At 46.7% G+C, this 12,933-nt stretch overlaps 1 protein-coding gene across 2 annotated transcripts in view; it reads right to left on the reverse strand.

The window, feature by feature from the left end:
• The window catches only part of RSBN1L (round spermatid basic protein 1 like), a 183,462-nt gene extending 174,736 nt beyond the window's left edge, over nt 1–8,726 (reverse strand). Inside the window, exon 1 of one of the 2 annotated variants that reach the window (XM_063926975.1) lies at nt 8,127–8,726. In XM_063926975.1, the coding sequence (XP_063783045.1) occupies nt 8,127–8,697 (571 nt within the window). In that variant the 5' untranslated portion in view covers nt 8,698–8,726. The remainder of the gene's footprint in view (nt 1–8,126) is intronic. The other variant, XM_063926976.1, reaches the window with a different exon arrangement.
• Between the last annotated feature and the right edge of the window lie 4,207 nt (nt 8,727–12,933).

The following is a 12,933-nucleotide window of genomic DNA, read 5'->3' on the forward strand; positions in this document are numbered from 1 at the left end:
TGTCACCTGAGGTAGCGGGCGTTTTAGAGCCCCTGATGACTTTTGAGACGTCTGGGCAGGCACGGACTGAGAAGCCGGCTGCCCCACATTTGGCATGTCGTCAAATTTTTTATGTAAGGAGTCGACACTTTCGCGTAATTCCTTCCACAAGTACATTCACTCCGGTGTCTGCCCCGCAGGGGGTGACAACACATTTATAGGCACCTGCTCCTCGTCCACATAAGTCTCCTCATCAAACATGTCGACACAGCCGTACCGACACACCGCACACACACAGGGAATGCTCTGACAGAAGACAGGACCCCACAAAGCCCTTTGGGGAGACAGAGAGAGAGTATGCCAGCACACACCAGAGCGCTATATAATACAGGGATTAACTAAATTATATCCCCTATAGCTGCTATATATGTATTTTTGCACCTAAATTTAGTGCCCCCCCTCTCTTTTTTACCCTTTTCTGTAGTGTAGACTGCAGGGGAGAGTCAGGGAGCTTCCTTCCAGCGGAACTGTGAGGGAAAAATGGCGCCAGTGTGCAGAGGGAGATAGCTCCGCCCCTTTTTCGCGGACTTTTCTCCCGCTTTTTTATGTATTCTGGCAGGGGTATTTATCACATATATAGCCTCTGGGGCTATATATTGTGATATATTTGCCAGCCAAGGTGTATTTATTGCTTCTCAGGGCGCCCCCCCCCAGCGCCCTGCACCCTCAGTGACCGGAGTGTGAAGTGTGTATGAGGAGCAATGGCGCACAGCTGCAGTGCTGTGCGCGACCTTGGTGAAGACTGATGTCTTCTGCCGCCGATTTTCCGGATTCTTCTTGCTTCTGGCTCTGTAAGGGGGCCGGCGGCGCGGCTCCGGGACCGAACACCAATGGCCGGTTCCATGCGGTCGATCCCTCTGGAGCTAATGGTGTCCAGTAGCCTAAGAAGCCCAAGCTACCACCAGTTAGGTAGGTTCGCTTCTTCTCCCCTTAGTCCCTCGCTGCAGTGAGTCTGTTGCCAGCAGATCTCACTGTAAAATAAAAAACCTAACATATACTTTCTTTCTAGGAGCTCAGGAGAGCCCCTAGTGTGCATCCAGCTCGGCCGGGCACAGGATTCTAACTGAAGTCTGGAGGAGGGTCATAGTGGGAGGAACCAGTGCACACCAGGTAGTCCTAATTCTTTCTTAGCTGTGCCCAGTCTCCTGCGGAGCCGCTATTCCCCATGGTCCTTACGGAGTCCCCAGCATCCACTAGGACGTTAGAGAAATAAACAATAATTTATTGAAAATCATACACAAGTAACGGCAACCAGAATCCTCAGCTTATGTTTAAAGTTTCGGAGTGCAGTTCATGCCGCCGCCCCCCCCCCCCCGCCATTTATGGTGCTATACTAGAAAGACATAATCCTCTTGAAAAATATTTACTACACAACAAAGAATTCTTGCCACACACTAAATTGCTTAATGTCCGAATTAAAACGCCAATAAAATCAACATACTATAAAACCAAAAATATTTACAATTAAACAAAATGTATTTACAAATGGGTAAATTTGAGCAATGTACTGACAAGAAAACTCTGGCAAGCTCATTGAAAAAAGACTATACAAAATAAAGTTTAAGGAGTATATTCAATTGAAGTCTGATCCATTCCGACTTTCATTTGTCGGAATGGATCCGACCTGGGCTATTCAATGACATCTCAATTCGACTTTTAAAAAAGTCGAATTGAGATGCAGGAGGGAAGACGGGGTAGAGCCGCGGGCAGACCGGGGAGAGCAGCGCTACAGCAGCGGCTATACAGCGACACATGCACGTGGAAAGGCAGCTATTCCGCCGATCCACATGCTTTTCAACAAGTCGAATTCCTCGACTTGTCTAAAAGTTTAGGGTTAGACTGAACAGGTCGGAACCCCTTCAGACCTAAAAAAGTCGAAAACTGACATCTTTTCGACAGACGGCAGCTTTCAAATGCAATTGAATATTACCCCTAAGGCTGCAAAAAAAAATACAGCCATGCCATTTTCCAGCGGTCCGGCTCCTGCCACACCAAACAAAAAAACTGAATTTCCTAAGCCGGGAGGTGGGGTTATAGGGAGCGGGCCCGTTAAGCTTAGATCGTTTGGTGCCTGTTCCGCTGTCGCTACCCAATATCCCAAGGTATATCCTGTGGATACTACTGTGGACCCTGAAGGAGAAAGAAAAGTTTTGCCACAGATGTCCCTGTTTTTGTCTGTGTATTAAGGGGCTAATTTATACCCCTTTTCCACTGCTGCTTTAACCCAGGACATTGGCGTGCTAATCCGGGTTGTAGTTCAGTGGAAAAAGGTTAGCTTGCAGGGTTGGTCCCAGTAAGGACCCAGGTTAAGGGACAGTGTAAACCTGGCTCCCATTAACAGAATGTGGCCAACGCATACCTGCAAGCTACATTTATTTGCACCTGAACACGGTACATGTGGAGGCTCACCAGCTGCAAATGTGCAAGAGTACTACATTTGCCAGTAGAGGGTGACATATCCCGCTATATAGGAGATGGCGGAGGAAGGGGTGATACAGACTACAGTAACACGTGTAGGCGGGTGGGACACTGGCTAGTAAGTAGTGGGAGTTTTTTTTTTAGAACTGTTAATGTTGCTCACAGCAACCAGATTTTAATTAGCAGCTTCTAGAAGACAATAGATAGAATTTTATTGGTTGCTATGGGCAACATCACCAGTTCTCAAAAACTCCCACCTAAGTAAATTTACCCCTTGGTGATTGAAGAATTTGTGCGTTTACAGTATAATATATTAAAGCATATTCTAAGTAGGATATTCCGAAATGTATAAAAATACCAATTCTGAAGAAAATACATTACATTGTATTATAGAATAAGCATGTGATAATGGATACATTTCCAGCTCAATAAATGGTGGTCCCAAATAAATTGTTGATGTACAAAGGATTGTGTGATGTGTGGCACTTGATGATGTCTCCAACAAGTAAATTGAAAAACCACATGTAAAATAGGGTTGGGTACGTGTGAACGCCGGTCAGGACACCGCCAGTCACAATACCGCCAGCAAAATCCTGGCTGTTAGATGGCTGGCAGGGGGGGGGGGGGGGGGGGGGTTATGGGTGTGCGAGCGCAACAAAGCCACAGTTTCCATTCCCACTCTATGGGTGTCGTGGACACTCACAAGTGGGAAAAGTCCCGGTTGGCCGGCATGCCGATCAGCTGTATTTTCACATGCCGGGTTCCGGCATCGGTATTGTGACCGGTGGTCTCCTTACTGCCAGTCACAGACGCAACCAGTAAACTAACATGGAAATTGACATAGCAGAACAGTTGAATACTTAAAAAATAAATAAATAAATACACACTTTCAAGGGGATCAGTATGATATACAGACGGTCGGGATGCCGGCCGCCAGTATACAGACAACGGCATCCTGGCCGTCAGTATGCAGGCAGCGGGGCAAGCGTAAAAGTCACCTTGAAGGCACGCTATGGGTTCGGTAGCTCGCCACAGGTTCTATTCCCACTCCATGGGTGTCATGGACACCCACGAGTGGGAATAGCCCGTTAGCCAGGACTCCTGCTGTCGGCATTGTCAGCGGTCGGGATTCCGGTGTCGGAATCCTGACCGCCAGCAAATTAACTGCATCCCCTTTCAAGGGTGATGATAAAGTTTCCCTGTTGCTCCATAAGATGAAATTCCACCTCATGAGGTCCCCTAACTTACCTTACTAGATGCCTGTATGTTACAGTGGGCAAAGAATTCCCACTCTGCACTGGTGCGTAACAAACTATACCATCAAGAAGGCGACAAAATCAACCGGTACTGTGATTATGTGTCTTCATGTCACGGCCATGCTGTAAGAGGCTTGGGGCTAGTTAGGGAGACATTTTATCTTACCTGCACCTTAAAATGTCTATATTGTGAATGACAACTTATTTTAAAAGTTCAAGTATCAAATGGAACTACACTTTGGGGGCAATGAAATTCAGCAGCACAATGTTAAATAGTGGCGGGAAGAGTGTCTGCAACTAGAGGGTTACTGCTCGCACATGAGATGCGAGAAGAAACTCAACTAAAGTAGTACTGCAATTCTAGTTGCGGGCTTACCGCATGCCAGGCATTTATGTCGGAGAATGACGTTTATGCGACTAAACACCTGGCTTTAGGTGTGGTAAACTGCATTTCACGACTTAAGTATAGGCGCGATGCAAATAACTGAATAGCTTTGGGCACTAATTTCCAGCACTAAAATGAATTGGCCACTATGTATATTTATTTCCTTTCATCCATTACAAATTTACCAAGAGAAATCAAAGAATATCTTGAGAAAATATGAAGGAGGAATTCAATTGTTATCGCCCACGATCTCCACCCTAAAGTGACGCGAGATCGCAGGGTGCGATATTCAATTGATGTCCCCTCTTTATATTCAAGTGTACTGTGTATGGGGCCAATTCAAATGTTTTTTGTGTGGCTACCACTAGAGAATGCCCGACAGCAGCAATTTCATTGTTCTGCCATTCGGGCGCCAAACGGACGGGGAGGACACTTTCTCACAGCCTACTGAGGTGCAAGAAAAGAAAAAGGAGTGCAAACTGGGCACTTTGGGCATCCAAACGGGAGTTTGGACAGGTGTAGCCATTTTAGGCGTCTAAACCTGGTCTTGTGGGCGCGACATGTGCAATGTGCATGGGTGCCCAGACACTACTGAATTGTGACAATTGTTTGGGCATCTAAACGGTCCCGTTTACACAAGATTATTAGACGGCAAAAACAACTGAATTGGCCCCATAGTATCTCCATGTTATTTTACATGTGGTTATCGATTTGAAAGAACATACATACGCCACAGATTGGTTCCTACCGATTAGAGACCAATGACCAATAGAGACCAACGACCAGATCAAAGACAAGAACGTTAATCATGTGCCACCCTTGATAGAGATATCGGGTCTATTCATGCAGCAGTGAAAAGCGTGGAGAAGTGTGCCAGCTGCTACGTATAATTTTATAGAATGCACTTTATAAAATGTTGCCTCAGCACTGATTGGTTACCATGGGCAACTCTTCCACAGGCTCACTACTCCACTCTTCACTGCTTCAGGAATAGACCCCATAATGTGCCCTGTTAAAGTCATGCTCAATTATCACAATATTTCCTGCATTAACATTTCTAATTCCATTAAGTGGAAATCTTTAGATCACCATCTTCGCTCGCATGCCAGTAGTGGTTTGGCTTTTACAATGATGGTATTAAGAGGCAATACTATATTTAATGCATTTCTAGTCAACATTTCTCCTCAGCTTCTTCTTGACTGAGGAAAAAAAAAAACATTTTTAGGTAAGGCATTGCTGGCAATACATTTAATATTGAATAGCACAGTGACAGGCCTATGTTTACCCAACACTGCACTAATGCCATATTCATCACTATACTTAACATGTGCCAGTAATCTACAGGGAAAGAAAAACACGATTATCAGAGATCCCCCACTATTAAGTTTTTGATGAACTATATGAAGAATTTATATAGCGCAACGGAATATGCTGCGCTATAGAAGAAACGGTTTATAAATAAGATTTATTAAGGAGTTTCTCTTACAGATATGCATAACGAGTATAATTTTGTGAATTATATAATTGATGTAACCTTCAATTGGGCTTGATTCAATTCTAAGCAAGTTGAATAGTGCCGGGAATTAGCTCCCGGGGCTATTCAATACAGCGCAACGGTAAGTCGGAAAATGCCCGTTCTCCTGGACTAAACAGGGTGGACAGATATTCTCAGACTTAAGTGCCTGACACAATGATGTTTCCATGCGCTAAGGGCAGAAATCAGCATTGCGTCTGCACTTTTATCAGATTTCTGCTCGTACACTATGGGAGTGTGAGGAGAAATCCCATCGTCGGATGTCACAGCATGCTGGATTGAATAGCCCTGGGAGCCGATTCCTTGCCCTACTCAACTCGCTTAGAATTGAATCGAGCCCCGTGGCTGAAAATATAATAATAGAAGGTAACTTGATACAAACTTCTGTATTAAGTATGAACAAGAAAAAAATTACTACCACCTTTTTGCGCTATCCAACACAATACAATACATGAGATAGGAATGGAATAATTTTCCAAAAACTGTGATATCACAAATGGTAAACAGAATAGTATTACAAATCAAATATTTCAGATCAGATATTTCAAAAGTTCTGATATATATGTAGTTCGATATGATGAAAGATCGAATGGAGTATTCTTGAAAACAAAGAAGGGATTTCCACGGGGTACACACCGTACTCACGTGGATGTAGGCTGTTCAATGCTCATAAAGGTTTTTTTGAGGTACAATCACCCAGGAGCAGATCAAGCTTTGGAGTGATCAGTGCGAACACTCCCCCACGTACAGCCAGAGGAGACTGTTGTTGCAATCTTCTCAAACGTGAGTCGGGTACGCTCCATAAAGGTACCTTTCAACAGGTGAAGAAGATAAAGAGAGCGTGGAGAAATATCTGATCTGAAATATTTGATTTGTAATACTATTCTGTTTACCATTTGTGATATCACAGTTTTTGGAAAATTATTCCATTCCTATCTCATGTATTGTATTGTGTTGGAGAGCGCAAAAAGGTGGTAGTAATTTTTTTCTTGTTCATATTTCATTGGAGATTGTGTGACATCTCCCTCTACATACCCATTGCAGCAATCCAGAGGGCGCGGTAGGATTTCTTCCACCTTGTTTGTATCCCTTCTGTATTAAGTACATTGGGGGCAATTCAATTGTTTATGCACACTCGCTCTCCGGTCTAAAGTGATGGGAGATTAGATGGCGCCATTCATTTTTTATTTTTCGCTATTCATTTTTTATTTTTCTTTATTGTGCTGATCACGCCCTGCTGTGCCTGGTTTAGCTGTGTAAAAAGGCTAAACCAGACTATAGTGCTAGATACGATACGAACCATACCATTTGGGAATCCAGATGGGTCACTTTTCGCACATTTCTGCTCACCAGCTCAGGGGTCTGCGAGCAGAAATCTTAGCAACTGTTCACGCCTGAACGGAGCAACAATTGAAATGCTTTGTTGGGCGCCGGCGCAGACAATTAGAATATGTGGTTCACCAAATAAAACATAACTGAAGTTACAAACTACTTCCACAATGTGACAAAGTGTACGAGATATAGGGGCAGATTTAACAAGTGATTTTCTTGTTAAAAGACATTGGGGTCGATTCAAATGATTGTGAAGTGAATAGCGACGAGAAAGTGGTCCCACGCTATTCCATTTAGCATGCTGCTTTGGCCGACTAGTGGATTTCTGCTCACATGCCTATAGGGGTGCAAGCAGAATACCAACAAAAATAGTGCTGCAGCGCACTTATGTCAAGAGAATGCCCGTTCTTCTGCCTAAACACCCTATTTAAGGCTCGAGTACGAGCATTCTTGAACAAAGCAGTGTGAACTAAATTTATCCTGGGGCTAATCACTTCGCAATCAATTGAATCGACCCCATTGTGTATAAATGGTGCCCCAACCAAGTAGCTCCTGTCATGCATTTGAAAAAAATGACAGGAGCTGATTGGCTGGAGTATCATTTATCAATAGCAAAAAGTGATAGTACTTATTGTTAAATATGCCCCAAAGTATTACCAGAAAAATCTACAATAAACAATAGCTTACATTTTGGGAAGTATAACTCCCAGGTGCTCTCTGTTTACCAACACAGCTCTCCAATCCTTTTTACTTCCTTGTGTTAGCATAGAAACTGGGATTTTTGCTGCTCGAAATGAAAAAAATAATAATATATATATATATATATATATATATATATCTATCAAAAGAAACATTCAAATAACTAAAAATCCTCCAAATAACAGGGGAAATAAAGTATGAAGTGCTCAGTCTGCCTTTCCCAAAACCATGCCACATAGTAGCCCTTAGGTGCAGGCTGCATTATATCACCCCACGGCGAGCACATGCACACACACACAGCACTGAGCGGTGCCCATGAGCCGTCCGGTCAGTCAGCAGCACGGGTGCCCTATACAGCAGCAGCGACACATGTAATGACGGCGGGTGTGCGCACACCGGGGGAGGCCCTAGCACAGCGAGTCCGTGCCGGACTGTCAGCAGCAAGACAGGCGGCCACACTCACCTCTGACAGCAGCGGGCGGCGGGGCGCCGGGAAGGCCGGGGATTCCCCCGCTCCCAGCCGCCACCTCGCCGTTATTCTCCGCACATCGGTCGCGCTGCTTCCTCCTCTCCTTGTCGCGTCTGTCGCTAGGCTTCCTCGGTCTGTCAGCGGCTACGAGGCGGGCAGGCGGCGTTGGTTGCGGGGAGCTGGACGAGGCGGGCGGGGCGAGGCATGGGCTGCCGCCGGCCACCACTGGGAAGCTCCATGTCGCCGAGGCGCCGTACCCCGGTCCTGACCGGTTGCTCCCGCCCCCTCCGCCCTCGCCATTCACACGCTTAGGCTTGAAGCCCTTCTCCTCTGTCCGGATCTTCTTGGCGGGATGCAGATCGCGGCGAGCGCCACTGCTGGAGGAGGACGGGGGAGGCTTCACCTCCGCGCCCGCCCTCACCACCATAACCTCCCTGGCTCTCGGCAGCGCTTCGTGCTTGTCAGCTGGCGCAGCACGGACACTGTGCCACAGCTCCGCCATTTTGGGCTCCTGCGATGCCCAGACTCCGCCGCCGAGCTGCCAGGGAGCAGTGGGCGGGGCCATCCGAGCTTGACCAATGGCGCGACGGCACAGAGGCGGGTCCTAGAAAATTACTTCCAATCGCGTGACTGAAAAGGGGCGTGGAAAGCACGTGACGCCAATGTTGAAGTCAGAAAGGCGCATGGGAGTCGAGGCCATTTTGTTAGTGTAATCGCGGAAAAAAGATGCAGTGGACAAGACGGAGGCGGCTCACTCCCACTGGAGCCGAGCCGCTGGCCTGTCGGAGAGCGTCCGGGCAGTCGTGCCGTGCCAGACGAACGGAGGCAGCACAGGAGGGAAACCGAGTCCCGGGTGTCTCCCAGCTCCGCCCGCCCCGTCACGTGGCGTGGCGTGGGCCGTCTTCCTGTGTCTCCAGTCCACGGCCACGCAGTGTGACAGCCGTGTGTGAGGTGATCGCTGCGCAGCTGCTGTGCTCTGTGTGTGGTGTCGCTGTAGCGCATGTTGCCGGCCACGGCCCGCAAGACGCACGCTGTCAGGTTGTAAGGATCGCAGTGCCTCGGATATAGGGGAACAATTACTAAGCAGTGACAAGAGCGGAGAAGTGAGCCAGTGGAGAAATTTCCCTATCCACAGCTCTGTATCATTTTATAGTATGCAAATTATAGATGTTACTTCAGTGCTTCTCCATTGGCTCACTTCTCTGCTCTTATCACTGCTTAGTAAATGTACCCCATAGTCATGTAGCCGCCTGAGGAAAGCGGGTGGGAGCGCCTGCTGTGCTGCATTGGCCGCACAGTGATCCCCCATAGACTGTGCCTGTAGCATGGTGCAGTGATGGATGGGGCGTATTGCTGGGATGTCGGGCAGCGTCTTATAGCACGCTGTAGATCTTCATTCTGCCTCCAGTCCCCAGCAGCGCGGTTACTAGTCACTAATGTGTAGCTAATGAGGAGGGGGTCTCTGCTTTGTACACTTTGTTTCTGCAAAAATAGGTGTTCCAATGTAACAACACCTTACAGCGTGCTCACATTCATGTGATTGTTAATTGAAACAATATCAAAACTTGCCTGCCACTGGGGTTGGCTGGTTTAAAGCAAACGTGTTGTGTGTTTTTTTTAATTTAATGATTATCCTTTATTTATATGGCGCCACAAGGGTTTCGCAGCATTTCTCTGAAAAGTGCTTCTGCGTTTCTGATTTTCTTACTATGCAGATTTATTTTTAATTGTAAGTATTAAAGAGGGTTACTGCTTAACTAACTTATTTAAAAAAAATATTGAAAGATGTAAAATCAACGCCTACTAATACTAATGTAAGACCGCCTGAAAAATGTGGTTGATCAAGGTTTCTAATAGATGATTCAATTTGATTTTTCATTAAAACATTCATGAAAAACTAGTTTAACCCAAAAGTTGTCTTGGGTTTTTTCTTTAATATTTTTTTTTTTTATTTTTTTTATTAATCCAACCTTTCCTCCCACTAAATTCTTCTGACATGAAGTGTACATTATATGCATCACCACTCGCCCATGAAGGCACAGTAGAATAGCTAGTGATCCCATGTTAAAGCATACACACTAGGTAATATTTTAGTTGAAATCGCTCCTTTTCACCCTTCTGAGAGTTATCGTTTAAAATATTTCCTAGTGTGCAAGCAATAACTGATAAGTGCTCCTGTTTATCGTCATCAGCCCCTTCCATCGCTTCTGCATGTAGGTAATTTTGAACTTAACGTACAAAACTACATGTTCGGAACGGATGTGGTGGGACGTTGTTGAACAATACTGGTAGCGATATTATTCAGTGTGTACACCCAATATATTGACCACCCGGGAGGGTAGTGGAAACAGCAGGGTTAGAAAAATAAGAATTTACTTACCGATAATTCTATTTCTCGTAGTCCGTAGTGGATGCTGGGGACTCCGTCAGGACCATGGGGATCTGCGGCTCCGCAGGAGACAGGGCACAAAAGTAAAAGCTTTAGGATCAGGTGGTGTGCACTGGCTCCTCCCCTATGACCCTCCTCCAAGCCTCAGGATACTGTGCCCGGACGAGCGTACACAATAAGGAAGGATTTTGAGTCCCGGGTAAGACTCATACCAGCCACACCAATCACACTGTACAACCTGTGATCTGAACCCAGTTAACAGCATGATAACAGCGGAGCATCTGAAAAGATGGCTCACAACAATAATAACCCGATTTTTGTAACAATAACTATGTACAAGTATTGCAGACAATCCGCACTTGGGATGGGCGCCCAGCATCCACTACGGACTACGAGAAATAGAATTATCGGTAAGTAAATTATTATTTTCTCTGACGTCATAAGTGGATGCTGGGGACTGCGTCAGGACCATGGGGATTATACCAAAGCTCCCAAACGGGCGGGAGAGTGCGGATGACTCTGCAGCACCGAATGAGAGAACTCCAGGTCCTCCTCAGTTAGGGTGTGCCCCTGACCAAGTATCAGCTCGGCAAAGTTGTAAAGCCGAGACCCCTCGGGCAGCCGCCCAAGATGAGCCCACCTTCCTTGTGGAATGGGCATTTACATATTTTGGCTGTGGCAGGCCTGCCACAGAATGTGCAAGCTGAATTGTACTACACATCCAACTAGCAATCGTCTGCTTAGAAACAAGAGCACCCAGTTTGTTGGGTGCATACAGGATAACAGCAAGTCAGTTTTCCTGACTCCAGCCGTCCTGGAAACTATATTTTCAGGGCCCTGACAACATCTAGCAACTTGGAGTCCTCCAAGTCCCTAGTAGCCGCAGGTACCACAATAAGCTGGTTCGGGTGAAACACTGACACCACCTTAGGGAGAAACTGGGGATGAGTCCGCAGCTCTGCCCTGTCCGAATGGACAATCGGATATGGGCTTTTTTGAGACAAACGCCGCCAATTCTGACACTCGCCTGGCCGAGGCCAGGGCCAACAGCATGGTCACTTTCCCTGTGAGATATTTCAAATCCACAGATTTGAGCGGTTTAAACCAATGTGATTTTAGAAATCCCAGAACTACGTTGAGATCCCACAGTGCCACTGGAGGCACAAAAGGGGGTTGTATATGCAGTACTCCCTTGACAAACTTCTGGACTTCAGGAACTGAAGCCAATTCTTTCTGGAAGAAAATCGACAGAGCCGAAATTTGAACCTTAATGGACCCCAATTTGAGGCCCATAGACACTCCTGTTTGCAGGAAACGACCGAGTTGAAATTTCTTCATGGGGCCTTCCTGGCCTCACACCACGCAACATATTTTCGCCACATGTGGTGATAATGTTGTGCGGTCACCTCCTTCCTGGCTTTGACCAGGGTAGGAATGACCTCTTCCGGAATGCCTTTTTTCCTTAGGATCCGGCGTTCAACCGCCATGCCGTCAAACGCAGCCGCGGTAAGTCTTGGAACAGACATGGTACTTGCTGAGGCAAGTCCCTTCTTAGCGGCAGAGGTCATGAGTCCTCTGTGAGCATCTCTTGAAGTTCCGGGTACCAAGTCCTTCTTGGCCAATCCGGAGCCACGAGTATAGTTCTTACTCCTCTACGTCTTATAATTCTCAATACCTTGGGTATGAGAAGCAGAGGAGGGAAGACATACACCGACTGGTACACCCACGGTGTTACCAGAACGTCCACAGCTATTGCCTGAGGGTCTTTTGACCTGGCGCAATACTTGTCCAGTTTTTTGTTCAGGCGGGACGCCATCATGTCCACCTTTGGTCTTTTCCAACGGTTCACAATCATGTGGAAGACTTCCCGATGAAGTCCCCACTCTCCCGGGTGGAGGTTGTGCCTGCTGAGGAAGTCTGCTTCCCAGTTGTCCACTCCCGGAATGAACACTGCTGACAGTGCTATCACATGATTTTCCGCCCAGCGAAAAATCCTTGCAGTTTCTGCCATTGCCCTCCTGCTTCTTGTGCCGCCCTGTCTGTTTACGTGGGCGACTGCCCAGATGTTGTCCCACTGGATCAATACCGGCTGACCTTGAAGCAGAGGTCTTGCTAAGCTTAGAGCATTGTAAATTGCCCTTAGCTCCAGTATATTTATGTGGAGAAAAATCTCCAGACTTGATCACCCTCCCTGGAAATTTTTTCCCTGTGTGACTGCTCCCCAGCCTCTCAGGCTGGCCTCCGTGGTCACCAGCATCCAATCCTGAATGCCGAATCTGCGGCCCTCTAGAAGATGAGCACTCTGTAACCACCACAGGAGAGACACCCTTGTCCTTGGAGATAGGGTTATCCGCTGATGCATCTGAAAATGCGATCCGGACCATTTGTCCAGCAGATCCCACTGAAAAGTTC

This window comes from Pseudophryne corroboree, chromosome 6, assembly GCF_028390025.1.
Source record: "Pseudophryne corroboree isolate aPseCor3 chromosome 6, aPseCor3.hap2, whole genome shotgun sequence".
NCBI lineage: Eukaryota > Metazoa > Chordata > Amphibia > Anura > Myobatrachidae > Pseudophryne > Pseudophryne corroboree.